This window comes from Frieseomelitta varia, unplaced genomic scaffold (assembly GCF_011392965.1).
Source record: "Frieseomelitta varia isolate USP_RPSP 00005682 unplaced genomic scaffold, Fvar_1.2 scaffold_501, whole genome shotgun sequence".
NCBI classification, from domain to species: domain Eukaryota; kingdom Metazoa; phylum Arthropoda; class Insecta; order Hymenoptera; family Apidae; genus Frieseomelitta; species Frieseomelitta varia.
This window is the reverse complement of record NW_025110259.1, coordinates 213240-240502: the sequence shown is the minus strand read 5'-3', so window position 1 is coordinate 240502 and position 27263 is coordinate 213240. Positions and strand designations below refer to the sequence as shown.

At 32.8% G+C, this 27263-nt stretch overlaps 1 protein-coding gene across 1 annotated transcript in view; it reads right to left on the bottom strand.

The window, feature by feature from the left end:
• The window catches only part of LOC122533179, a 338341-nt gene that overhangs the window by 176798 nt on the left and 134280 nt on the right, over window positions 1-27263 (bottom strand). Inside the window, exon 2 of the mRNA XM_043662621.1 lies at window positions 23069-23134. Coding sequence (XP_043518556.1) covers window positions 23069-23134 — 66 coding nt within the window. The remainder of the gene's footprint in view (window positions 1-23068; window positions 23135-27263) is intronic.

Sequence of the window (27263 nt, the reverse complement as noted above, 5' to 3'; positions counted from 1 at the left end):
ATTAAATGAGGCAAAAAAAAAAAAAAAAAAGAAAACTTAAATATATACGTTTTATTTTATAATAATTTCCTCTTATCTGTCTTTCCATTTGCCTTCGTAATAAATTTTTGAAATTGTAAAGAGACTTGGTGGACACTCTGTACACTCGCGAGTTTCATTCTTTGATACTTTGATAATTCGGTTCGTTCCTATTCGAGGTAAGCGGAATAAGGTCGAGGGATTCACAGAGCGAGACGCGAATTCGCGAGCACAGCGCGTTATTTCGTATCATTTCTTGGTTAATTGAGGGAGAAGAAATTGTTCGTCAACGAGATAAGTTCGTTCCGCGTTTCTCTGTTTTGGGAATAATGTTCGAGCGAGTATGTGTATGTGCGTGGGTGTATACGTAGGTTTTAAGGTAGCGCCGTATTTCCGGGCAACACAACTTTATTCCACAAATTCTATCTTCGCGAGCTTACGGAAATTATTAGCGTGGTGGAGTTAACTCGTTCCTCTGCCTATCAATTTCGCGCAAAATTATTTGGCTGGCCTATTTCTGGAAACGGAAAACGGAAGCTCTGCCTGATGAAGAAGTCTCATTAAAATTTAATTACATTGTATATGCTATCCGCCGCGTATTAATGCGTCACGATGTAGAGATTGAAAAAAAGAAAAGGAGAAAGGAAACGTCAGGTACGAATATTGAAGAAACAGTAACGCGGAAAGGAGAAGCTTTTTTACATTTTTGAAATAAATAAATCTGACGCGTTATTCTGAAACAAAAGGAACACTAACTTATGATAATTATACATATATTAAATTTACATTAATCTTTCCGTATTTCGTATTCATTGTTATTGATTCAATTATGATAGAAAAATATGATGTCTAACTTAAAATGTGAATATTAATATGTTTTGTTTAATAAATCAAATTTATCGAATTCCACGTATCTTTATTGCTACGTAATATATATGTACATTTTACCATTAATTATTATCGTATATATCTTCGTTAATTATTATCGTGAATGCCGATCGGTAACATTGTATTAGTAGTGCAATTAATTCCCACATTGTTTGTCCTCGTTGCATATGATACTCGATTATTTATTATTACCGTTGTTGCAAATTTTCATGAAATCTGCATTAAATAAATTATTTCTTAAATAACAGATATAAAAAAATATTACATATAATAGGCTTATTAAACTCTAGCGTAGAAATTAATACCGTTGAAATAATAAATTTCATTGATTTATACTTTTGTACAATATTCTACATTTTCTTCTCACCAAACTATGATATTTAATTTTCAAAATAAAAAAATATTACATATAATAGGCTTATTACAGAAAATACTTTAGCGTAGAAATTAATACCGTTGAAATAATAAATTTGAAATAATAAATTTCATTGATTTATACTTTTGTACAATATCCTACATTTTCTTCTCACCAAACTATGATATTTAATTTTCAAAATAAAAAAATATTACATATAATAGGCTTATTATAGAAAATACTTTAGCGTAGAAATTAATACCGTTGAAATAATAAATTTCATTGATTTATACTTTTGTACAATATCCTGCATTTTTTTCTCATTAAAACATGATATTTAATTTCCAACTCGTTTCAGTATTACGTATAATAAGCTACATCAGTAATATTCAAAAAAATTTTTATATCATTTTTTTACTCGGTTCCGAGAATATTATCTGTATAGCGTGACAATAATAAAAAATAAAGTAAGAAAAGTAAAAGATACCAGAATAAGAATTATTTTTAATTCTTTATATCGCTGAGAATCATTTATATTGAAGAAAGGCTACGTATTTATAATAAACGAATAAATAAATTAATTGACGCAATTAACCTAGAATACCAAATGGAAAAAAATTGCTGCAAATTGCGATATTTCTACAGAAGTTGTGAGCAAAATTATGCAGCAGTTGCGCAGATAACTTTCTACGCGATCAGAAAAATAATTCCGCGAAAAAATTAATTAAAACTAACAAAAGTAAATAAAATCTCTTTATTTCTTCGAATTCATTGAATGCCAAATTACTTTCAGAAAACAGAGTCTCCAATAAGAAGCTTATTTACATGAATAATTGGCAAGAAAAAATCTACGTACACATTAATAAAAGAAATATAAAATATATGTCTACATACATATACTATATTTATATTTGTGTATATGTGTATATATACTATATATATATATATATACTTTGTACATCTACTAAAATTATACCACAAAAGATATGTAAAAAAACAATTCTACATTTCTGTTCAACTTCTTCTTAAACTTATTGTAGCTTTACACACGTTTGTAAAATATGCATACAAACCAATGACTGCATTACCTTATAAATCAACGAAATGAACTTTTCCTCATCGCAAAGAACGTGGACAGCTGTTAAACGAAAGGGAACGCTGTACAACGCAACGCCTGTATTGGAAACATGCTCCTTGAACCACTAACAAGCAGCAATTTTAAATTAATTATTACCCTCGGTTTGCAATTCGCAATTTTAATTACATTTAATTCTCCAGAGATTATAATTTCTTTTCGTTAATTCACACGCAATTCTCCCATCAATTACGCTCCTACTAGCGTACAGCCGACGCGGCGAACGTTCGCCAGCGACGAAGAAAGAACGGAAAGCGGAAATCAGAATCCCTCCGACCGAGGATGATATTTTCGCGCCATCTTGGTGACACGCGGCCGCGAAAATGGCGGCGCCATGTTTAATTCAGCGTCGAGAGCTTCGTTCTCGCGTTCGAGCTGGCTAAAGAAACGCATGAATATGTATTATTTAATGCATGTCTCTTCATATTTCCACTTTTTTTTTTGTACGTTTACGCAGAACTTGTCGTGCGGTGCGCTCGCTTTACACCGACGCCGTGGTATCCTTTCGCGATAACCGTCCGTTATTATCTCCTTTATGGCGGTGCCTACATTGACGCGTAATTGAAGTGCAAATGACGGGCGGCGAGGTATCGCGCTGCTGAAATTACGTTAGCCAAGTTTCAACAATCGCATTTTTACCCGTGCTCCAGACCGGTTGATTGACGGTGTCGATGCAATCGAGTTTCCGTGGCGTTTCGTGTCGACCAAGATATCGCATAGGCCCGCACAGCGGAAACACCGGCGCGAATAACAAATCAATCGCAATCGATCGCGATTAACCCCCCGAATCAGTGTCCGCGCCGTGTTTTCGTTAATATCGATGTCGTAGCTACGCGCTGAAATTGCCACTCGGATTATCGCGGTGACGCGGTATTTTGAAATTTGTCTTGGCCCCGTAGGCCGATTTGATTAATGGATTCTTTTAGATAGGAATTTTTTTATTTTAGATTGTTTGAGATAGATTAATTATCGATTATCTCGCGTTGCTATTATTCCTTTTGTTTTACTGTCGCGTGTGTATTAACCTCTTGCGCTGAAACGAGGCAAGTCGAGAATTTTTTGTCCCAAATTGCAACATTTTCTCAGTTTTAAGTACATTTAAATGTTACCCAGACAAAACGAATGACAAGTTTGTTACTTCTTAATCATTTCTATCCAATGATATCGTACCGACGAGTTCAAAAGAAAAAGAAAGCGAAAAATTATTGTACACGTCGGTTCGGTCACTCGTTATGGTCCGCGAACCAGTTGCCAGCGCAACGGGTTAATAACTTTATAAAGTTATTATTGCTTATGTCCTGACATGGATTTAATATTTCCTGATATAGCTTTAAAAGCGACTAAAACCGACTAAAATATAATTAATTCAAGCGCGTTCCGTATCCTTCTTCCCTGTTTTTTATGTAATGGTATAAAAGTTTTAAGTATTATAAATATTGAAATTTATAAAACTATTATCCAAGATCTTACAGACGTTAATATTTTTTATTGCGAATGTCGAGTAAAGATCAAATTCAATTGTATTTGCTACATTAATAATATACAATTTTTATCTAGTTCAATTTTATATTAAGTTACGAAAGACTGTTTTCACATTAATTAATTATTAAATTATCGAGTAAATTGTGTAACTTGTTTACTTTCTTTCTTGTTCGTTAATGTCGTTTGAAAATTATCGGATAAAATTTTTGAAATAAAATACGTCGAAAATAAAATTGATAAAGCAGGTGTGAAGGGCGAGTTTACGTGAGAAAGACGCGACATTAAACTCCTACTTGGCTGAACATTGTACGTCTGTACAAATTAACGTGAATGCTGGGTGTGACTGGAACACGAATCGTGTAATGTGCATATTTCAAATTACACTAATTAGTCTTGTCCAAGGTTGGCCGTTCGTGGGATCTGATAATGAGCAAGAGAGCGAGAGTTGAGATAAACAAAAGTGAAAGTGGGACTCTGTACATTTTGCAAACATCGTGTTGTACCGCAAATACAGATTAAAGCAGACAAAAAGACATGATACCGCTATATTAACAGAGTGTAATATATTACGTTTTTATTTTATTTTACAATATATTATAAAATAAAATATATTTATATAATATATAAAATAGTACACATGTTAAATAATATATTATTATATATTAAATAATGATACGATGTTCAAATTCTCACATATTCCAATCTTATTTCGAAAAACAAAAGGAATTTATGATGTTTTAGAAAGATGTTTAACACAGAATATATGTTTTCAGATTTTGTACAAACTTGAGATATTCTTTAACGTAAAAATCGTATAAATTATATTTTTATTATTATTGTGTGTTATTATTTAAAAACGATATTTTTATTCTTAATCGTCTGAGATAGCTGCAAACTGATAAGCTGAAAAATAATGAAACCTCTATGGAAAACGATTCGATTACGTCATCGCTACGAAAATAATTATTAACAGCAAAAAGTTCAGTGAAAAATATGGGACAATTGATCGGCCGAAATTTGTGTGATCAGAACCACAGAACCAGCAAAGTGAAAAACTAACAAAAACATTGCATTAAAGGAGATTTGGTAATCGCTTTTATATTCATTGATCATGATTCACTGATCGATGCAACATCAAAGCCATTTCGTATCATTGAAGAACGTCCAAAAAGAAAAAAACCAAAGCACATGTTGCATTAAACACGTTCTAATTCACAGAAGGTTGACTGTGTTTTATTTTGAACGGATAAATTTAAATTTATTGCTATTTGTAGTTTTAATGAGAGTGGAAGATGTATTTGGAGATATATTGACAAAATAAATCGTTAAGAAATTAAAAGTTCAATTCGTAAATAATATTTCAAATAATAAATTACTTAGGATAAAAAATAATTCAATAATATTTTTGTAAATATTTTGTATTTAACAAAATTTTAATATTTCAAATAATAGCTACTGCAAATTATAAATCGCAATAATTAGACTGTCGACTTTTCTGGACTGGTGGGAAATTTAAAAATGTAAAAATGCAGAAAAACATCTGTTATACAGAAATATATAAAATATATATAAAAATATCGAAAGTAGAGTAATTTGGAAACAAGTTTTTGCTTGAGCTTCATTACTTTAACTGTGTTCACAGTTTAGTAACAATTATATACTTCTTAAAAGTAATTCATAGCAAATTTTCTACAACATATTTATGAACATAAAATATTGGTTTTTGACTACGTATTCTAAATGTTATGAGAGTCATAACATAATTGTGGATTACATTATGTTCGAAAATCTTTTCTTCAAGATCATCTGTTGTTTTCAACCATTTTCTGAAATTTGTTGTAGATGTAACCATTCATTGGTAAAATTTTTATTATACGAATTCAAACTTGGGAATAATGATAATGCAACTATCCGTAGTCTAAACAAAAGTATTGTCGATAGTACAGTTAACGAAAGAAAAATACAGCGATGGTTTGTAAAACTCCGTTCTGGGTTATTTTTCTCTGTGAAATGATCTGTGCGGTAAACCTAATTCTTCAGTAGATAACGATGCTTTAAAAGCACTGCTGCTAGAAAATGATCCTTATCAAACATCAAGAGAGCCTGCCACGAAAATGGATGTTCATAATGTTCATTATTCAACGTTATCTTTCTCCAATTGGTAAGGCGAACAAACTGAATATACATAACTTCGAAGTGAAGCGAGTTTCGTCATTATTAATTTGTTGTAAATGAGATTGAATTGTTATTCACGACAAAATGTAGATGTTTTTACAACTGTGAGCAATACTTAATGACTAAATTGTGGAACTTTTACGCATTCTAAAACTTTCATCAACGTAACTAAATAAATTGAATCTAAACAGAAATTTGTTTCATGTATCTACTATATGTTATACTAAATAATTTGTTTTAAACTTTTGCATGTTATATGTGCATTTTTTAATTTCCTACAAACACACAGAAATCCGCAATTATCGATAACTTAATAAAGTGACTTAATTATTAATTATAGTAGTATCATTAAAAATTGAGAACCATAATAATTTGGAGTTCAAATTATTTAATTATTTAATTATTTAATTTTATTAACAAGTCCTATAATCTAAATAATTCTGTAATATACAAGCTATATGATCTTACATTGTATAATACATAACACAATGTATAAAGTATTATATATAATGTATAATGCAGTATATGTAACGTAAAAATGTACACTGTATAATGTAAAATACAAAGTGAAATTAAATAATAGATAGAAATTTTAATACTCAAATATAAATTACCGTAGTACAATTGATTATACCATTTGAAAGTTAAACATACTGAAAAATCATCGTTCTATATGTGAAAATGATATTGTTGCAACGTGACTGAAGTAATTTTTACTTTTACAAACAAGATGGATACGACATCACGAAGCATTTAATCAATTTTCATGGTTCAGTGTTCTCTCTTCATTTTTCTGGATATTAATATTTATAGGAATTATTTTCGAACTTTTGCATTTAGGCAGGGCGACACATGCTGAAATTCATTTGCAATAAATTGGCCAGGATTAAATGGCTTTACGATGATTATCATATTCCCTCGTTCGTAAAAAGATTAATTTATACGAAGCTGTTTAACGTAGTTAACTATTCTCTTGTGTATTACCGCGTTTCTTTCAATTAAAGCGGATATTTCATTGTTAATAATCGCATTTACTCTCTCGTTTCCTTTTCCCCCGCTTCAGTTAAACTGGCCGCTGAACAATGAACTCGTAATTGTATCGTCACTAAAATTCTTTCGTTTGAGCCAATTTCTTCTTTGTCGAGCTAAACCAACGGCGTATACGTTTTTTTTATTTTTTCATTTTTTTTAATCCCATAAAATCGAAATATCACGTAAGATATTAAATCTATCAAGAACATGTTTTCACAAAAAATGTCTGTTCCTTCTGTTACAGTTATTAATTTTATTAAGAAATAATTGTATTACCGTTGTTAATTCAGTATTTTAACTGAGTTTTCCAAGTGTTTGAGAACTTATGAACTTAAAGTTCGACCATGCAATTTCCTCGCGGCGAATCTCGAATTGATTACATGTTACTCAAAAAGTAGCGAAGAAAATCGTACATCAAGTTAATTAAAGGTTAATTAAACTCGTGGTTTTCGAGTTTGTTTCTTCGTAGGTGAAATCGTGGGTGAAATTTCAACATCAACTGCTTTTTTTTTTTAAATGTTGCCATATAATTTTGAACGCGTTAATCGATTCATCTGACAATTTCCTACAAAAGAAGAGTCGAAAAGCTATTGGTTTAGGGAATATTTTAGCTTTAATTTTGTAAAATCTATCATGTAAAAGAAAAAAAGGAAAAATATTGTATTCTTATATCTATACTGTCCTTGTCTTTCATACGAGATAGAACATGCTTCTACTACTTATGTCTCTATTTATCTTCATTTCAAAATATGTTGATACAATTTTAAACACGAGACACTATTTCATTCATGAAATCCACTACAGTTTCATAAACCTGTTTATGCATCATTAAAACACATTTATTCGCATAGTGCAATATGGATTCTATGACTGTAAAAATTCTGACTAATAAATTTGCTTAGCTTTCTTATTTATAGTATTAACTAGAAGCATTTATAAATTTCAAAGAAACAATATCTATGCTCTCGTAATGAACTTTTACATAAGATTAAATATGAAAACAAGGAGATCACAAAACAAGTTTTTATTTCTTAATAATTGTTTTTGGTATGAATAATTTGAACATATAACAATTTTGGTCAATTAAATATGTAGTCATAGTAAATTTGGTCAAGTAACAATTTTGATCGGTGAACTATGTTTTCATAAACGTACTTGATCAAGCAACAATTTTGATCAAACTAGGCGCTGACAAACAAATTTGATCGAATAACAATTTTTGTCAATTCACTATGAATTCATAAATGAATTTGATTAATCGACTACGTGGATTCGAAAAATTTAAACCAGATTTGTTGTAGTCTGTGATTATGCAAATTAGTCTGTGATATTGCAACTATCATTTATACGTTTGTATGAAAAATATTACAACAATGTAAATTATATCACGATGAATAATAAAATCAAATGAAAGCAAAGATGAGTGAAACGAGCAAAATTTGTTCGATCGGGCCTTTGTTTTCGAGAAAATCAAGTTTGAAAATTTGTCAAATACACGTGCAATCAGCTAGCATTCAACTAAATGCGTTTGATGTACAAATTGATTATCCAACACGTAGTTTCGACAATGGAGATCAATTAAATGATAAAGTTTACCCATCTGCAAAAGTAATTGTCAACAGTCAACTGTTGTCAACTGAATGCAATTGATGGACTATATCATTTATTAATCAAGCGTAAATGAATATTCGACAATTTTAATCAAATTTCTTTCTCCAGAGTAAATATATTTCATTTCACGTTCCCAATTTATCTTTGCTCGCAGAATTATCAATTAATGCAATTCAAGGATTGTATCGTTCATTCTGAGATATCGACTATAAGCATTGAAATAATTTTACATAAAGACGACTTACTAATTAGTATAAGATATATAAAGATTTTTGAACAATCGAGTTCTTACAGCAACGCTATTTTTCGATATATTTTCCTCTTGCTTGTGTCAATTCATCTTCATGCAAGTTGTTTTGTATTTCTAGAAAAGAAATTGTTTTCTACCAACTAAAAAAACGTATTATGCGAGCACCGCTTCATGTAATTCTTTGCGATCATTTTTAAACTCGACTGTTTTTCACTTATGTACATTAGGCTGAGGAAAAAGTATTATTCTGCTGGAGAGTTCTTCAGCCCCCTTGTATCCCTTTAGAGCACAAAAATGGAATAACCATCACTCTTTTTTGGATGCAAACGTAAGCATTACGATCATTACTGTCATAACGAGCAAAAAAAAGAAAAGAAAAAAGAACTAAGCTGATCTGTTGAAATCCGTGATAAATGAAGATCAACATGCATATAAGCATGATGCCGATGCATAAGCATTTAATGCCACAACCATTACATAAAGAAAGTATCATTGCACAATTATTGAATCACTCTCGTACAAACCACTCTAACAGAATAGCAATCGAATATGCATATGTTCACTGAGGCTACCATGGCTCGATTTAAATAATCACTCCAATCAAAACTATACCTGGTGAATGACTGTGAGCCAATTCAACGTTCAGAACAAAAGCCCCTCGAATAGCTTTAACGTAACGATAGCAAGCGCGTAGTTTTCAACAATATTATAATATTTAATTAGAATAAGTATATTTAATAATTATATTTAATTATAATATTATAATATAGTTAATTAATAATATTTAACAATATTATAAAATTAACAATTATTATAATTATAACAAAATGATAAATTTTTTGGTGTTTCTTTGCAAAATTTTTAATTTTTTTGGTATTTACGGCATTTACAAAACTTGTCATTTTATTTATTGAAAATTATTCCAATTAGAAATTCATAATGTGGAGAACAGGACTTCAATTTTCGTTTCGATTCATAAAAAGAAATAAAAAGTCATTTGCAAAATTAAAATGATTAGAGATAAACTTTAAAATTGTGCTAAATATTCTAAAATGTGCTAAAGTTACAAATGTATATAATTCTTTCACTTAAACTTTATAATAAATAGCAAACGCGAATTTTCCCTACAAGACCAATATACTCGACGTTATAAACAAAAAAATTCTATCCTTTCGTGACGAGTACACTCGACATAAACGCTGAAAGGGTTAACAAGATTCTTCCGTGTCCCAAATACCTGAAACTAAACGACTGTACCTACTTTCGCAACGAAGGAACTGAACGACGAACTCAATCCGCCTTGAACTTTCCCTCTTGCGTTCAGCTTTGGTCGGTAACCTCTAAACCAAACTCGTAACAAATTATCATCGTATCGATTGCTTGTTGAGCGTATAGCCCGAGCGTATCAATTTTATACCGGTGCCAGGCATCAATTTGTCGCGTGGCAGATTTCTATAACCCACGTGTAATAATGATTTTCACGCGCAGCCGCGACGCGTGTAAATAGCAACGTTCATCGAACGCGTGCACGACGCGGCTGTATCAATTCTCCACGTACGTATTATATAGCTAACGCTGTTGACTAATGCACGGTGTACCAGAGGCGGCAGGATAAAGGATAGGATAAATCGCATTAGCGAAATTTCAATAATCGCTTTTATATACAGAGTGACCATAAAGTCTCTTTACAATTTCAAAAATTTATTACAAAAGCAAATGAAAAGACAGATGAGCGGAAATTATTAGAGAATGAGACGTTATATATTTAAGTTTTTCTTTTTTATTTTTTTCTTTTTTTTTTTTGCCTCATTTAACACACCTCTGAACAATACTAAGTAACTAAGTTCAAGCTCGAGAGAGTCATTACAGATTGCAACGAGTCAGCAAAAAACTTTCCACGATTAGCAAGATTACCAAGTAAATTTGTAGCTCGACAAAATCGATTAAAATCGATGAAAATTTGATTTTCAAAAGGAATAAATAAAATCTATCTACGCACGCCTTCAAGACAATCAAAGACCGAAATTACTTCAAGATTTGTAAATTCGGAAGTGTATTATTTAATTGGAATTGAGTGAATTTTCGTAGAAATTTTATAGATAGATTTAGAAATACAAATAAAATCCTTTATTGTAAATTTTTTCTACTTCTTCCAATTTAAGTTTCCTAATACAAAGGTTTATGCTTTAGTCGTCGATGGTTCTAGCGTTAAAAAATCAATTCGCAAGACTGCACGTAAAATTAAACGTCTTTTTATGGCCCTTTCTATACGTGGTAACACTTTAAAAGCAAGCAAAATTAGATCTGCTGTAAAAAACATTACATAGTGTGGGAAAGCAGCTCTTTAAGTCTCATTTATCGCTCTCTTTTCGATAAAATTTTAATACCACAGAAGCCTGTATTAAAATTTCATAAGATTTACAATAACGATCTCGGAGAAGCTTAGATAAAATGAAATTCAGACATTTTTATTCTGATTAAGAAATTTTTTGAAATAATATTTAATTACTGTGGTTGTGGTTATTTCAGAGCATGGATTTTAAACCTCACTGAATACTCATCTGGACTTTCTCCATGGAAATGTACCTAACAATTCGTAAAATAATAAATTGTCAACTAAACATGTATTATTGTGAATTTAAATAGAAATATGTTAAAAATTTATTAGCAAACAATTCCTTCAAATTTTCTAGACCATTTAGTAGCAATTTATAAAACGTCGTAATTATTTTTTAAAAAAATATCGAAAGCTATTGATGAACTGAATGTTGCAAGAAAAACTAGAACAAATCTTTGGAAACTGTGATTGCTAAATTTTTTTCAAAATAAATTTTTATGTATGTTCGTTTCGTTAGATTATTTATTAATTCTCACCATGCATACTCAACAGTTCATGCATCAAGATTCCGAAAAACCAAGAACGCTATAATGCACAAAATATTATTCAAAGTGAAACTCTTCTTATGATATTTAATCGATGAAACCTATTTTTATTCAAATTAAATTCCTTCGACTAAAATCATAAAAATATAAATTATATCATCGTGTGTCATAAACTGAAAATCCTTCGACTGTATCATAAAAATATAAATTGAAAATACAAACGTCCATCAATCTAACAATCAACGTTTCCAATTATTTTTCGTCATTAATAAGTTTCAGTATAAAAGAAGAAGGTTCCTTAATTCTCAGCTTTGTTTTTGCATTTTTTTATTCTACCAAAAGCAACATCTCGTTATTCGTTTCTATAATGAAACGGAATGAATTTTAGGAATAAACGGACGGCAATTTACTGTAATCAAATGTCGCAGAATAAAATACGTGGTAATAAATTACTGTTCAACAACAGATCCTACAGAATGATATTTATCACCATAGCTCGGTTTACGGTTCTTTTGTGCAGTAAAATGCGCGTTTTCGAGCAATGTCACCTCACTTTCCGTGACGAATGCATTTTTGCGAAGTCGATTTCCGAAAAAATTCTACGACGCTCGCGCTGGAACGCTCGGTGAAAATATAATGGACGATCATCGGTGACACGTTCGCGTGAAAAATAGCTCTTAAAAATGCGACTGAACGTATTTATGAAATATTCTGAGCTCGAAAGATGCCACGGACTGTCTTTCTATTAGAGCACCGTCCGGTTATTAACAACGTGTGATGAGTGATCGGAAATTCGCCGTGGAATGTATTGCCGGCTTGTTAAATAAGTCGATAATGATGCGCGTACATAATTATTCTATTCATGAAGCTTGAATTTTTCAAAACTAAATAATTATTATATCGTTATCATCACGGACAAACGTTCAATGATATTTTAATAATGCATGTATAATGTTACACGTCACTACTAATACAATCCATCATTGTACGATAATTTTGAGTAAAATAATTAGCATTGTTAATACATTCGTATGAAATGTAATTCTGAGAAAAAAAAAGACAATAATTTTCTCAGATACTGTTTGGACACGCGTATTAAATGCATAATCGTGTTATAACGCCGCGTTATTACGCTAAATTTATTATGATTCATTACATTATAATAATTTATGCAGCAAGTCCATTATGGCGCGTCAGCTTTTTACAAGCTTTTGTTAACTTTAGGATCGATATAATATATGTTTGGACAAATAAGAAACAAGATTGCCTTTTTGTTTCCAATAATGGATAAAAACATTCAAGAGATAAATGGTAGGAAATTGTACTACATTTCTAGAATGTAAAATTGTACGTTTTAGATTTGATAAGATCGATGAATAAATGTAAAATACACTTTAGAATGGATTCTCAATAGAAGGAGGAATGTACAACATTTAACAGATTATCGACACTTACATCATTGTAATCTCTTTTTATCTTAATTTTTTGTTTTGTTTTAATTTGTTCAAGCAAAAAATATGTACCATTTTTTATTTACATTTATCATAAAACTCAAACTATTTTATTCAAATTTATTACAAAATTTAAAATATGTGTGAGAACAAAACTCGTGTTAATCAGATCAAGTTAAGTAAAAAAAGTTTATATAAAGTTCTGAAAATGCTCTGTTGAAAAGTTAGGAGCGTTCGAAAATTTTTATCGATTGTTTCGACAAGTGTTCTAAATATCTTCCTTCAGACTTCACAAAATTTAGACCTCGATCCGTCAAATTAACGATTATCGATAGTATAAACTTAATAAGCCCGCTATATGTTCAAAAATTTAAAACACTCTTACTCCTTGCTCAGTTAGCTGTTTGACATTAAGCATTGTGCTCAAGCATGATTCTAAAATATTTTTATTCAATGAGAAACGATTTAGCACAATTTTGACACAGTACTTCTTTTCATTTTCTTTCGTTCTTGCCAGTAATAAGACTTTGGTTCCAGTTGATCAATGATGTCAAGATAGTGTCCACCAGAGAAACAGGTTTTCACCGGTTTTTACGTAGAAAAACGTGACTAATAAGATTAACACTTCCTGCGTACTTTCCTTACGACGTTATCTTTGGCAAAGAACCGTGCATCGAGAGGGACCAGATTCTTCTGTCGATAGACGTGATTTACTGGCAGCGTGGGTATAATCGATTTCTCCATCCAGCAGGCTATATTTAGTTTTAAACCATGAGAACGTGATATTACCGCACTGATGTAGAACTATCTACGTTCAATTCAGTATCGATATATTCATTGAGAACAATAAAGGCTACAGAGATTACACACATTTCCTTCTCACATGAATTCGAAGGAATCACAATTAGTGAAAAACGACTGTGTACTATTATTGATTATATCAGTTTGTAGTGAAATGTTATATACATACCAAATGTAATCAAACATTTGTCCATAATGATGATAATAATAATATTTACTTCCAATATAATGATAATAATTCAAAACTAATTTAATAGTTTAAAATTAATTAAAAAGATTCAAATTCTACAATATGTAACAACGAGGGAGCAAATTTTAATTGTAGGAGAGACAATTAAATTAGATAAATGTAATGTACTTATCTCAACTGATAATTAAAGGTTAATATATTAATAAATTGTAATTAAAATATTAAAATCTTAATTCTAAAGTTTGGATTATTTTACATCCTGTTTTATGTGAATTCCTGTTCTTTCGAATTAATTCGAAGTTTGATAAATAAGACAAGTAAAATTATAATAAGTATGATAAATAAGACAAGTAAAATTATAATATTATAATTCAGCATATTCCGAAGAAAAACAAATTAGGTAAATTAGAGAGATATGAACTCTTTTATCCTTCTATCACAAACGGTGCAATTATTTTTTAATAAAAATAACGAGCGTTAATAAAAGTAACGTATTTGCCATTAAGATTACACGAAATTCATAAATATAGGGTGGCCACTGAAAAACTAAAGAGTTTGAAAAAGTCATAAATATATATAATATATATCATAAATATCCAATTAAAATAATAAGAAATTAGAAACAACTTTAATTAAATTAGATAAAATAATAAGAAATAAGAAATTTTAGAAAAACATGTGTTTGTAAAATTCTTTCAGCGACCGCCCTATATTAACAGAATATTATCCAAAATATAATGTCAAAAAAAAAAAAAAAAAAAATAACGTGTCATTTCCTATTTTCACTATTTCACGTACAAAGTAATTCTACCGAGCCACGTACAACGACAAAAGATTCATCATTTGTCGGGCACGGCGAGTTATATTCACAAAGTGGAAACGCGTTCCGACGACAAGAAAGAAAAAAGAAAAAAAAAAAAGGAAAAAGAAAGAAAGACTCCGCGTCAAGGAAACGAAATCCTCCGTATCGCCGGCGTCTCTCTCTATTGACTCGTCATGAAAAATGTACATCTTTTAACGCGAATGATAAATCGCCGTTCTCTATTGGCGGCGCTGTAATTTATTCACGTGTAATCCATTGTTTCCACGAGTGTATTAATATTCATTGCTCCAGGTCGCAAACAAAATGATGAAAGATTAATCGCGGAAAGTTCTCTGTTCTGTACGACGCAAGATCGAACGTCAGAGAGAAGGAGAGAGGGAGAGAGGGAGGGAGGGAGGAGGTCTTGGTCTGCCACTGTACCAGGGGACACGATCGATATCGAGCCGGCGATTGCTTGATTTTTCCGCGATACCTCTCTGCCCGTGCCAGAGCTTCTATTTTCGACGAGGAAATTTGCAAGTAGTTATTGTGATCGAATGTCAATAACGATACCTGGCTGGTTGATACGTTATATCCACTCGATATCTCGCATGGTAAAGCGAGTAGAGGGACGTGACGTGATACCCGACGCGTTTAATAAGGCCGCGTACACACCTTATTGCTTCTGGATCCGCACGTATCCGGCTGGGCGCGACGTCAACGCACAGCTCGAGCTGTTCAAACTGTACCGGATAATGGAGAACGAAGGGCGGAGTGCAGAAGAAATCTGGGCCGAGAAATTCCGCGAAAAATCTTACGTTCGTTCGAATATCACGTAGCCGCCTCATTGATCCCTTCAGTGCTTTTCACTCGATCTCTCGCGCGACTTGAAAGACGTGCATCCGCACACTTTTCATACGCGTGCCACGTATAGGCAAAAGAGTATAAGGGCGTTTCTTCGCCGATCTTTTCGTCCTCCTTTGGCTAGAATCGATGAGCCTCAGTATCAAACGACGACCTCGAAACGAAACGAGAAAATCTCGCGAGTGAATTCTCAGGTTTCAAAATTTAGATGTTGAAGTGTGTTGCGTTGGCGGTTCAACTGGTTCGCGGACCATAACGAGTGGCCGAACCGTATACAATAATTTGTCGCTTTCTTCTTCTTTTCTTCTTCTACTATCGTCGGTACGATATTACTGGATAGAAATTGCTGAGAAGTAATGAATTTATTATTTGTTTCGCCTGGGTTATACTTAAATATAATTAAAACTGAGAAAATATTGCAATTTTGGAACAAAAAATTCTCGATGTGCTTGGCACGTTATTCCAGCACAAGAGTGGCTCGTGTGAATTATGAGAATCAAAAATAAATTTAAATCCCATTGTTCGGTAGTCAGCAAAATCAATCTTTTAAATTGTTGACTATTGTTAATTTAAAAAAATATATATTAATTTTAATTTCTTTTTTAATTAAAAAAATTAAATTGTTATTTGCAATTTCAATATTTTGCAATTTCATAAACAGCGATTGATCGAGGCGGTTTATTTTTCATTCAAAGGAAACTATAAAATGAGACACTTGGACGTTTTCGGGCGTTAACGTTTCTTCCGTTAATTTCTTTATTTGTAAATTGCATTGGAATAAATTTAGTTACGTTAAAACGATAAACCTTTAAACGTGGTTTTAATAAATATGAATAATATTCTGAACATCAGTTTATATTATCTGAATCTTTCTTTCCCAAATATATATTTATGCAATTTGTGGAAATAACTTTAAAATCCGGAATGAAAGAACAGAAATGTGCACAGAAATGGACACTACAAAACCTGTTGCGGAATAAAATATGTTTTGAAATTAAATTATTTGATATAACGGGATTTTATTCACTATTTAAATAGTTATTTTTAAAAAATATATATTTCGGATTCTACAAAGACCAAAAATATTGTTCTTTACTATTTATCGTCTCTAAATTATTCTATACGATTAACATTTCACACTGATTCATATCAAACTTAACAATTTAAGAGAAAATTTATATATTTAGCTTAGTGTTCTTTACAGAAAAGAAATTACAAGCTTTTTTTATAAAACTAACAGCTGATATTTCCAATTCTATGTGTCTATTCTATAAGTACTTCCGTTTGTAATACATTTCGTACATCATATAAATTTACAAGTGTACCTATATATATTAATATATGTAAATACGGATTATTAAACGTGTAAAATATCCAAACTCATATAGATACACTCAGATTCAACAGAATCGCTGTAGAATAATTTAAAAAGTTATTAATCAATTTTTAAGCATTTAATCATTTTATTAATAAACTCTGATAAATTGCATACACGAATATTTTAACATATTCATAAATACAAAGATGTATGATAGAATAAAATCACATTGTGAGATCTAATTAATTAATCGATCTAATTAATTAATCCAAAAATATTTGTAGCATAGGGAAAAATGTGACAGAAACATCTATTTCATTTCTCACTGTTATTTATTTATTTATTTCATTTATCATTCTCATTATTCGTATTCCGCGTGTTCTCGCTGTGTCGATTCTGTTTATAATTATTGATACAAAGAAAGATCGATGAGACTCGACACAATTAACTTAAAATCACTCCACAATGATAATTCACATCGAGCGTAATTCTCGTTAAGCCGGATTCTCCACATCCCTAGCTGCAAATTGTGAAAAAAGAAAGAAGAGAGAAAAAGAGAACTGCAATCGATCATCGTGAACCGTAAAGATTGGAACGAGCAACGAGCCATAATTTTCAGTTATTATTACGACACTCCATTCCGTCGCTCATGATCATATCCGACGGGAGAACCAGTTCAGCGGGCATTTTTAATAAGCCGCTGTCGCGCGTAATGAAGTCTCCACCGATGGCAGACATTTCGCGAAATTTATTCGCGCGCTCGCCGCTACTCAAGCCAGAAACATTCTTGATTCGAGATATTGTAAATTGCTTCGACAATGAATGAGAGACATCTGCGCGTCTTCCCAATTTGGAACAACGACGTCGACGCTACTTGGCAAAATCACTCATTGAATCGCATACTGCGCGTCTTATGTTTTTAACACCGCTCAAAAAAAACGTAATTTTCCTCCCTTGTTGGTACTAGTATAATATTAGTGTCGTCATTCAGTGATAAATTTATTCACAGATATTCATACTACTAAGAAATCTAAAATAATGCTGCTATTCAAATAAATTGCTTTTTATTCTATTATTATAAAATAATGATCGTTGCAGTTGACGGACATCTAAGCGTCAATTGTTCTTTTAAATTTAGAGTATTGTTAATATAAATTGCATAATGTAATCAATAAGATAAGTACAGTGACTACAGTATTAGTATACAATTCATTAATTAATTAATACGGCAGTATTGATACGCCATTCATTAATTAAGTTCAAAGATGAAAGGTAAAATATAATAAAAAAAATGCTTTTCCACAGTTTGAAATATATTTCTATCTTTCACGTTTTTTTTTTTTTCTATTATTTATGTACTATAATTTGTGGTGAAAGTAAAATTCAAAAGACCTAATTTTTCAATATTCTACCTTAAAGCCTTATTATCATTTCAGTGTTATTTAGTGACAAATTGTACGGTCATATTACCAAAATCTAAAATAATGGTATTTTTTAAATAAATTGCTGTTTATTTCATTATCTTTCAATATAGAATAATGATTGTTACACTACAAATATCCAAGCGCCATTCGTAACTATTAAATTTTTTTAAATTTAGAGCACTATAAATTGTATAAATAAATATTAATATAAATTGTATAATTTAAATTAAGAGTACTAATAATACAATATTGTATACTATTAAAATAAATTAATGTACAAAATGTACAATCTAATATAAAAATACCTTGTTAGAAAATATTTGGCCATGTGCCAATATTTTTTGCAGCTCATTATATTTCCACAATAATTAATTAAAAATATATTTATATTTTCCACGATGTTTTCATTTCTACATGCTGCAAATTTGCTACGAAAGTGATGCAACTGAAGTAGCACAATTTTCGAAATATCGCTGCACTATGAGAACATTGCAGAAATACTACTTCGAGCAATTTTGTGAAAAAATGTTATTCATTTGTATGACCAGTAAAGAACAATTACGTCGCTTTTTTCTGACTCACGTGACATTGTCCCGTGTTTGATAAATCTTACTGTAAATTTTATCCTATCAGTGTAAATAACAAGTGTTGAAAAAAATGTATTATTTTGAACTTCGTCAGTGTTTTTTTTTTTTTTTTTTTTGGCTGACGAAACAGCACAGCCATTAAATAGAAGAGATCAGATTGTTTTAACGAGATTAAACTTCGCGCGTTTGTACTATATTACTAATAGTGAACCTCCAATGCGGTGTCTGCGGCATTAACGTTTCAGTTAACTCACGAAGGATCAACGTTGCATTTACGAAACGTTTTCACTCGCGATTGTTTTCAGTAAACTTGTATCATCAAACTCCATCTTTCAACAGTATAGTTACGGAACGACCCAATTGATATTTTCTACTCATTATATTACGTTTCATTATTGTATTCTAGATTCTATAATTTTAGAAAATTTTAAGATTATGATAAATTTATTACTTGAACTGACGTGAGACATTTATGCAAAAAATATTTGTATAAGATTTTTAACAGTCCTGACCTAGCTTTCGTTAACTTACGTTCAGTTACTTTTATAATTTCCAAATAAATAAATATAATTCTTTTCAAAATTCTTGCGCAACATTTCTCAAATAAAATACGACACTGATTGTACGCATGCATCAAAAAACGTATCAACGCGTGTGTATATAATACACCGGACGTGACAGAAAAGAACACCAGGCATCACTCATGGTGTACGGGAACGTGTTAGAAATGCTAATATCACACGTTGAAGCAGTCTTAAAATTAAACAAGAAAAGAAAGATTTTTCATAAATAAAGTTTGACTTAGATTGAAACCAAAAAGAAAAAAAAAGAGAAAGGTGAGAATCAGTCAAAGAAAAATCACGACGTTTTTTTGAAGAAAGAGATGAAGAAAGAAAAAGCGAGCTGCAACTTCTCAAGGATGAGATAAGACGTAAATCAGTCGAATTCTACGAGGTCATTCGCACCGTGGAGGCTGGTTTCCGGCTCGAAGCTGCTCGTTGACGGAACTCGCGAGACCAATGGCGGCCGGTAACCTGCAAATTGGCGGCGACCGCGCACAATTAGACACCTGCGAGGTCGCTCGGATGTCGCGTCTGTAATTCGTATCATTATCTCCGTCTTTGAAGAAGATTCGCAGATCCGACGGCGCGGAAGCGGTGAATTTCTAACGGCACGGCGTTCTGTCTCGTCCAATCGAAGCGCAGATAAGACAAAGCAAGGGTCGAGGGAGAATTAGCCGATTTCTCCGTTAACGCGGCGTCTCGACCCGGCGATTCGAAAGTCCGACCTTAACCTTCGACCCGGCCGTAACCCCAATCTGGCTCCCTCGAGATTAACGACGCGTTCCTTTGAACGTGGAATCCCCGCGACGATAAGCCCGATAATACAGGCCGACGGCAAAAAAGCTATTTAACTTTCACCGAGCGGGGGAGGATGGCTTTCACGGGTTATCGGTCGTTGACACGATGACAAACGACGGATTTCCCCCCCTCGCGATAAGGGCCCTCTCGAAACTAGGCGACTAGATTAAAAACAGAGCCGAGAGAGGAGAATGATCGTTGCGATCGAAGCTCTTCCCTAACGCCTTGTGTCCATTTGAGACTTTCTCGCGGGGGTTGAGAATGGGCTCTCAAGTCTTGTGTTCTTTTTAGAATTTTTATTCTCCGAAATACTCTCCGAGAGCTTACTATCCGACAGAACTCTCAAAACCGTGTCCATTTGAGAAGTTCATTGTCTCTGGTCCTACTCACTGGTGGTGTAGTTCAGTTCGAAACACGAGTGTGAACAGTGACATCATGCAGGTGCAAAAAATGTGTGTCCTCATAGTTGTCCATAATATTTTAAGAAAAAAGAAAAATCAGCATGAAAAGAGGAGTTTAATAATTTAAATTATTATATAATATTTATATATAATATAATAATAATTTAAATTAATAATTATTTAATTGTTATAAAATATTTAATTATATAATATTATATAGTAATTTAAATCAAAAGAAATTAGTTCAATAATTTCCCTTCTGACCACACGTTTTTATTATTCATAATTCTGCTCGCACGAGAGTACTCTCAGGATTTCGAAACCGCTCGCAACTCTCCGATAGCAGTGCAATATTGTGTCCATTTGCGAGCAGGTCGCGGCACAGTTGCGCGATGCTCTCGGACAGTAACTCTCAGAACAGTATCCACTATTTGCGAGAAATAAAATAAGAGCACCTCGCGACAGTTCTACTCTCCAGTTCTACACCTAGCTTTAAGGAATCATCTTCGAATGCTCGGTTCATCGAGCACGCACGTACACATACACAGAAGAGTCGGACACAACGAGAGAGAGAGGGCGTAGGACCTGGCCACGATCCTTATAAGCGGTAATCGAACGTGCAGCTACTGTGAGAGAAGACGGCGCAAGCGGAATAAAATTGCCTCGGCATGAGAAACATCCTCGAGATAGAAACACGCTGGGGGCAGAGCAACATTCTCCCTTCCGCCGGTGAACGGTGAAAGAAGGGAACAAACTGGAAAGCTACTGCCGGCCGAAGAGAAAGAAAGGAAAGAAGGGCGAGATAAATCTGTTTCCAGGCGAAGATCATCGAAATTCCGGCAGCGTAGAGGAGCACGGGGGCTGTAGAGGGTAGGGTAGAGGGTAGACGCGCGTAGGGTAGACGAAACCGAAAGCAGATGGGGATTGATTGGCTCGTGTCTCTCCAGCGGCGGTGTACAGACAGCTCCGTCGAATCCCGAACGAATGAGCACACAGAGGATCTTGTGCACGCGTGCACGCAATCACGCGCGCGGACTTGGTTGCGCTCGGCTCGAGCCAACTGCGTGCGTCTCCGTGACTATGGCGACCCGGGAGGAGCTGGTAAACACCGGCTGATATCGCTTGGCCGCGTCGCGTCATTGCGCCTCCCCCACCCTCCCCTCAGGTCACAACCCAATATACATAATTCGCGTGCGCACGCAATCCACGATACACCGAGTGTGCAACTCTCTCAGACACGCGCAAAAGTGCACACAACACGCGTACACACGCGGTCAACACGCGTTCCGCGAGATGGATATCGCAGGCCAGGCGAGCGAGCGTGCATTCGCTGATTTACATGCACTACTCACACACGAATCGTGAATCTGTGAAACGGTGAACACAGGCGCGTACGCGGCCAAGTGGAGGCGCATAGATCATAGAGACACATGTGCGGGGGAAAGCACGCACACGACGCTATATATCAAGCGTGTGCGAGGACACACGCGATAAACTGGCCGCGTGCGTACACGTACGTATTAAGAACACGAACGCAGTGCGGGTACTGCGAGCTTTATGAACATGGACAGAGGGCATAAGTGCGGCGAGTAGTACGAGTGCTGTATCGAGCAGCGGCCTATTGTTGCAGGCATTATTCGCGGCAAATCGGAATGACCGAGCGTACGAGGGGGGAAACGAAGAAGAGGGAAAGTCTTGCGGGTAGCGAATGCATTCGGCGAGTGAATGAGCGAACGAGGGAAGTTCGTCGAGGAGCGTGGCGGGTCAACCTGATTGCCGACCGGTCTGGTCACCACGCCCTGATCCACGAGATTTTCAAGATATCCGACACACGAACTGCGAGAGGGTCGCCAGGCGCGAGGTCAACCAACTCGATCCCTTGCCGTCATCAACGTCGTCGTCGTCGTCGTTGTGTTGTTCGTTTGCTCGTTCCGTTTCGCATAGCTTCGATAACGCGCCTTTCGAAACTTCCCTGCATGCTCGACGCGTGCTTAAATAGTCGAGCGTAAGAGTACGGAGATCGAAAATAGAAACTCTCACCCGTGTCGAGTGTGGTAGCGAATCGGTCGACGAACGGTGCTCGGATGACTCGCGTTGGTGATTCATCTGAAACAAAACCACGGGTGCTTGTTAGATTGATCTGTTGCCCGGGGGATTTCGAGGAACCGGGGCGGATAAAGTGGGTACCACTCGAGACAGAGCGCAGGAAACGTTGCAGGAAGTTATAATTCTAAATAAATTCGCATCTTTCACGTTGTTCTTATATGTATATATGTATGTGTAACACTGTTGTACTATATTGTTACCACTACTACTATTTATAATTAATGTGAATAATATAACATGCATAGCATGTATATAATAATTATAATTATTTACATGTATCATTATGTAACTTTAGTAATTATAATCATAATTGTACGAATGGTTACGTGAAACAAATCTCAATGATCAAATTTAGTAAATGTTCATATAAATGCATTTTATGCATTTATTGTATTATTTTTTCCATTCTAACGATTTTATTCATTGAAAATAAAGATACTCAGATTTTAGTCAATTTAATTAGTTAATCAAACTAAATGTTGTAATTAAATGAGAAAGTAAATATTAAATATAATATGAATTTAAATTTGCACGAAATTATATGATATTTAAATGAAATTATATTAGAATTTTTTTTTAATTATAATATTGTTATTAAATTAGTATCGTTATCGCAATTAAATAAATATCTTTCTTCCAAATAGCAAACATCCTTTCTCAATATAAAATATTTGTAAAGTACATGAAAATTTATTAGCTTCTTTGTTACAAAATTATATATGTATATTAATCACAAATAGTGTCATAGCATGGCTTCAAAATGATTTTTATACTTGGATAGAAATGTTGTTTGCAAATAAACAACATATCAAGAAATTGGTACATACATTGTAAATGTAAAGTAGATATAGCTTTGATATAAATGCATATATTACCATAAATTGTACGATTTTAATTTTGCTCAAATTTTACTTTCCTTATCAACTTATAAACGATACAGATATCTTTTTTTATATTTATGAAATGTAAATTAGAAAAAGCAACTATATACAACGAAAACAATAATAACAATAATAGTCCTTTTCAGACTTTATCTCATTATAAAATTTCATTACTTTGTAACTGATTTTTCGTCATTCGTTTTACAAAAATTTCTTCGTATAAAGCAAATAAAAAAATGTTTAAGAAATGAACATCGCATTAATCATTTTTACTTAAACAAGTTTTAAACTGCAATAATCAATCGGATATTCACTTCAATTATACGCTGGATGAGTAATTACTTCTCAGAAAAATTCCTCTGCAATTTCAGATCTTCTAGTCACGTGTGATCGTAAATTGCTGAGACAAAAGAAGATCTCTTTTCCATTAACTAGATCTGGCCATTCTGCTTACAATGCTGACTTCTATCGCCTCAATTTTTCTCGTACTAGACTGTGGTGATATTAATCATTACGGGTTCGATTCTAATTTGCATATCCTACTAAATATTTATCGGAGCTTCCTCGGATATAAATTTATTTTTGTTTAATTGATATAATTTTATCACTTTTAAAAATACCCGTCCGTATGCTACGATCTGTTAATTATAATGCATTATACGATCTATTAATTTTTCGACTTCGATATGTACCGAATAATTATATATCATTGAGCTATATTATAAATGAAGAATTGAGGTAAATACTCGTATATAATCAATCTATATTCTGCCAAATTAGGTCTTTTGAATTTATTGGGTCATTTTATATAATGCAATTATATAATCTACGTATATGTTTGTAAAACATCGAATAAATAAAGAATTATTATTCCATAGAAAGATTTTATATTTATAAGAGAAAAAGTTGCAAATTTCTCTATTAACCACTTGCTAACTGATTGCAGGCCATAACGAGTGACCAAACCATGTACAATAATTCGTCGCTTTCTTTTTTTGAACTGGTCGATATGATATCACTGGATAGAAATTATTAGAGAAGTAATAAATTTATTATTCGTTTTGCCTATTTTGTTTTACTTAAATATACTCAAAACTGAAGAAATATTACAATTTTGGAACAAAAAATTCTCGACGTGTACGTGGCACGTCATTCCAGCGCAAGAGGTTAATCTTCGCTCAACAACATAACTTTGCACTCTGATTCAACATAACATCGTGTGATATAATTATAAAATATTTTTGTCATCATATTATAGATAATTATTAGTTATAAAACCTAATTTCAGAGTAGATATAATGAAAACTTCGACGCGTTGATTAACAAACAATAAAACTCGAACTTTAACAAACTCGAACAAATTTCACTGTTTGAATTACTGTATACATTTAAGTATATTTGATGTATTGTATATATCGTATAATGTTTGAAGATGTATGTATACTGTATAAATATTTAAGGACGTGTCTTGTATCTGATGTCTTGAGTATTGAATGATATTTAGTGTTGGATGTTTGTTTTTCGAGTGTCAGAGAGTGTCTGTCTCACGTTCTATTCGAAATATCTGAGCTTTACTTGGTATTCTCAGAGTGCACGTTGATTAGTTGCTGTCAAGAACTTAATCTTCCAATCTATGGCAACGTGAACGTTGTGGCCACTTTTCTATGTGGCCTTGACATGCCTCTTTCTGGTGAGGAAGTGCCTCCTTCACTCACGTGGTCTGTTCGCTTTTTCGAAAAGATCGCTTCCAGGTCAGAACTATCCGCACCTGGTGCCATTATATGTAACGTACAGTTTCTCAGAAAAATACTTGAGTATTTCTACACATGTTTTACGTAAAACACTTTGAAACAAATCTAAAAATATGTATAGAAGTTACAAACAAACGCACATATTTCAGGCATTACAAAACCTATTTAAACTACTAAAGGACGACCATTCTCGTTGTACGATAATTTTTGACCGATATCTGCAATAAATATCTTGTTACCTCTATGTATATTTTTCGATTGATTACAAATTTTGCCAACGCAATTATGACAAACAAAATTGACGAAATTTCAAAATGTTTTATAGAATATACACAGCATATAATATAATATATACGTGTGCATACAAAAGTTTGGTTTTAGCAAATATTCTAACGTGTTCAATACGAAAGTTCATTAGTCTTTTAATAATTTAAAATTCTAACTCAGAAACAGCCATCCTTTTCAATCGTGTAGTTTCATTACCCGTGTGCCTTTTTTCTTATTTCGGATGGGATGCGAAAATTAAAAAGCAATACTAAATTAAAAACAACATACAACGGTAATTATTTCGTCTGGGCACAAATTGCCAATTTAGTCTTCAAGCGATGCATATGAAGTCCATTGTGATAATTATTGTTTTCGTGGAAATAGTAGTTACAAAATCGTCGTTACTATTCACTGCCATTTGTACACCCGACCTGTACAATTAATTAGTCCGCTGTTAAACTCGCGTTTCAGTTAATGAAAAATCTGTCAGTTACGCTTGCACGAACGTTATAAATATGCGTCGCTAATTATATACAATAATACCTTTAACTGGTAATATTTTCACCGTCGGATTACGCGATATTACGCTCTGTATGCAATATTCTAATTCTGTTTGTGTAGAGTGATTCAAAAAAATTGGTTAAAGATTTTGTCATGTCCATTAGTTTAATAGATATTTCAATTTTAATATCAGCCTTTAATGCACGCCATTCTGAAACGAGGAGTTTTTTTTTTACAAAATGGTAAAGATTAACGAGTGGAATGGGTCAGTGAAAGTAACGAATTTACTTTAATATTTAATTTCGTAATTATAAATTAAAATCAGGTACCTTATATACAATATAATACGAATTCATAGATAATATATTAACTCTTAATTAGTATCCTTGGATATTGGATACCATAAAAATTTAGGATTTACAATTTTTCCAATTATTTTATATTGTCGATACTGTTTTTTAATATCATAATTACGAAATGGAATTCCAAGAATTCGTTAATCTTTCCTCTTGTCTGGCCAAAGTCCACGATTGTATAAAATTTAAGATACTCCTAACGTCATAACACACCATTTAAATCAATTAAATCATTTATTTTCGGAATCTTTAATGTAACTAAATTTCAGTCACGAAATAAAACGAAATGTTCTAAATTCTTCCAATTTAACATAAATTAATACACACATAGTTGTGTGTTATAACTTAACGATACAGTCCGAGGTTGGACGTA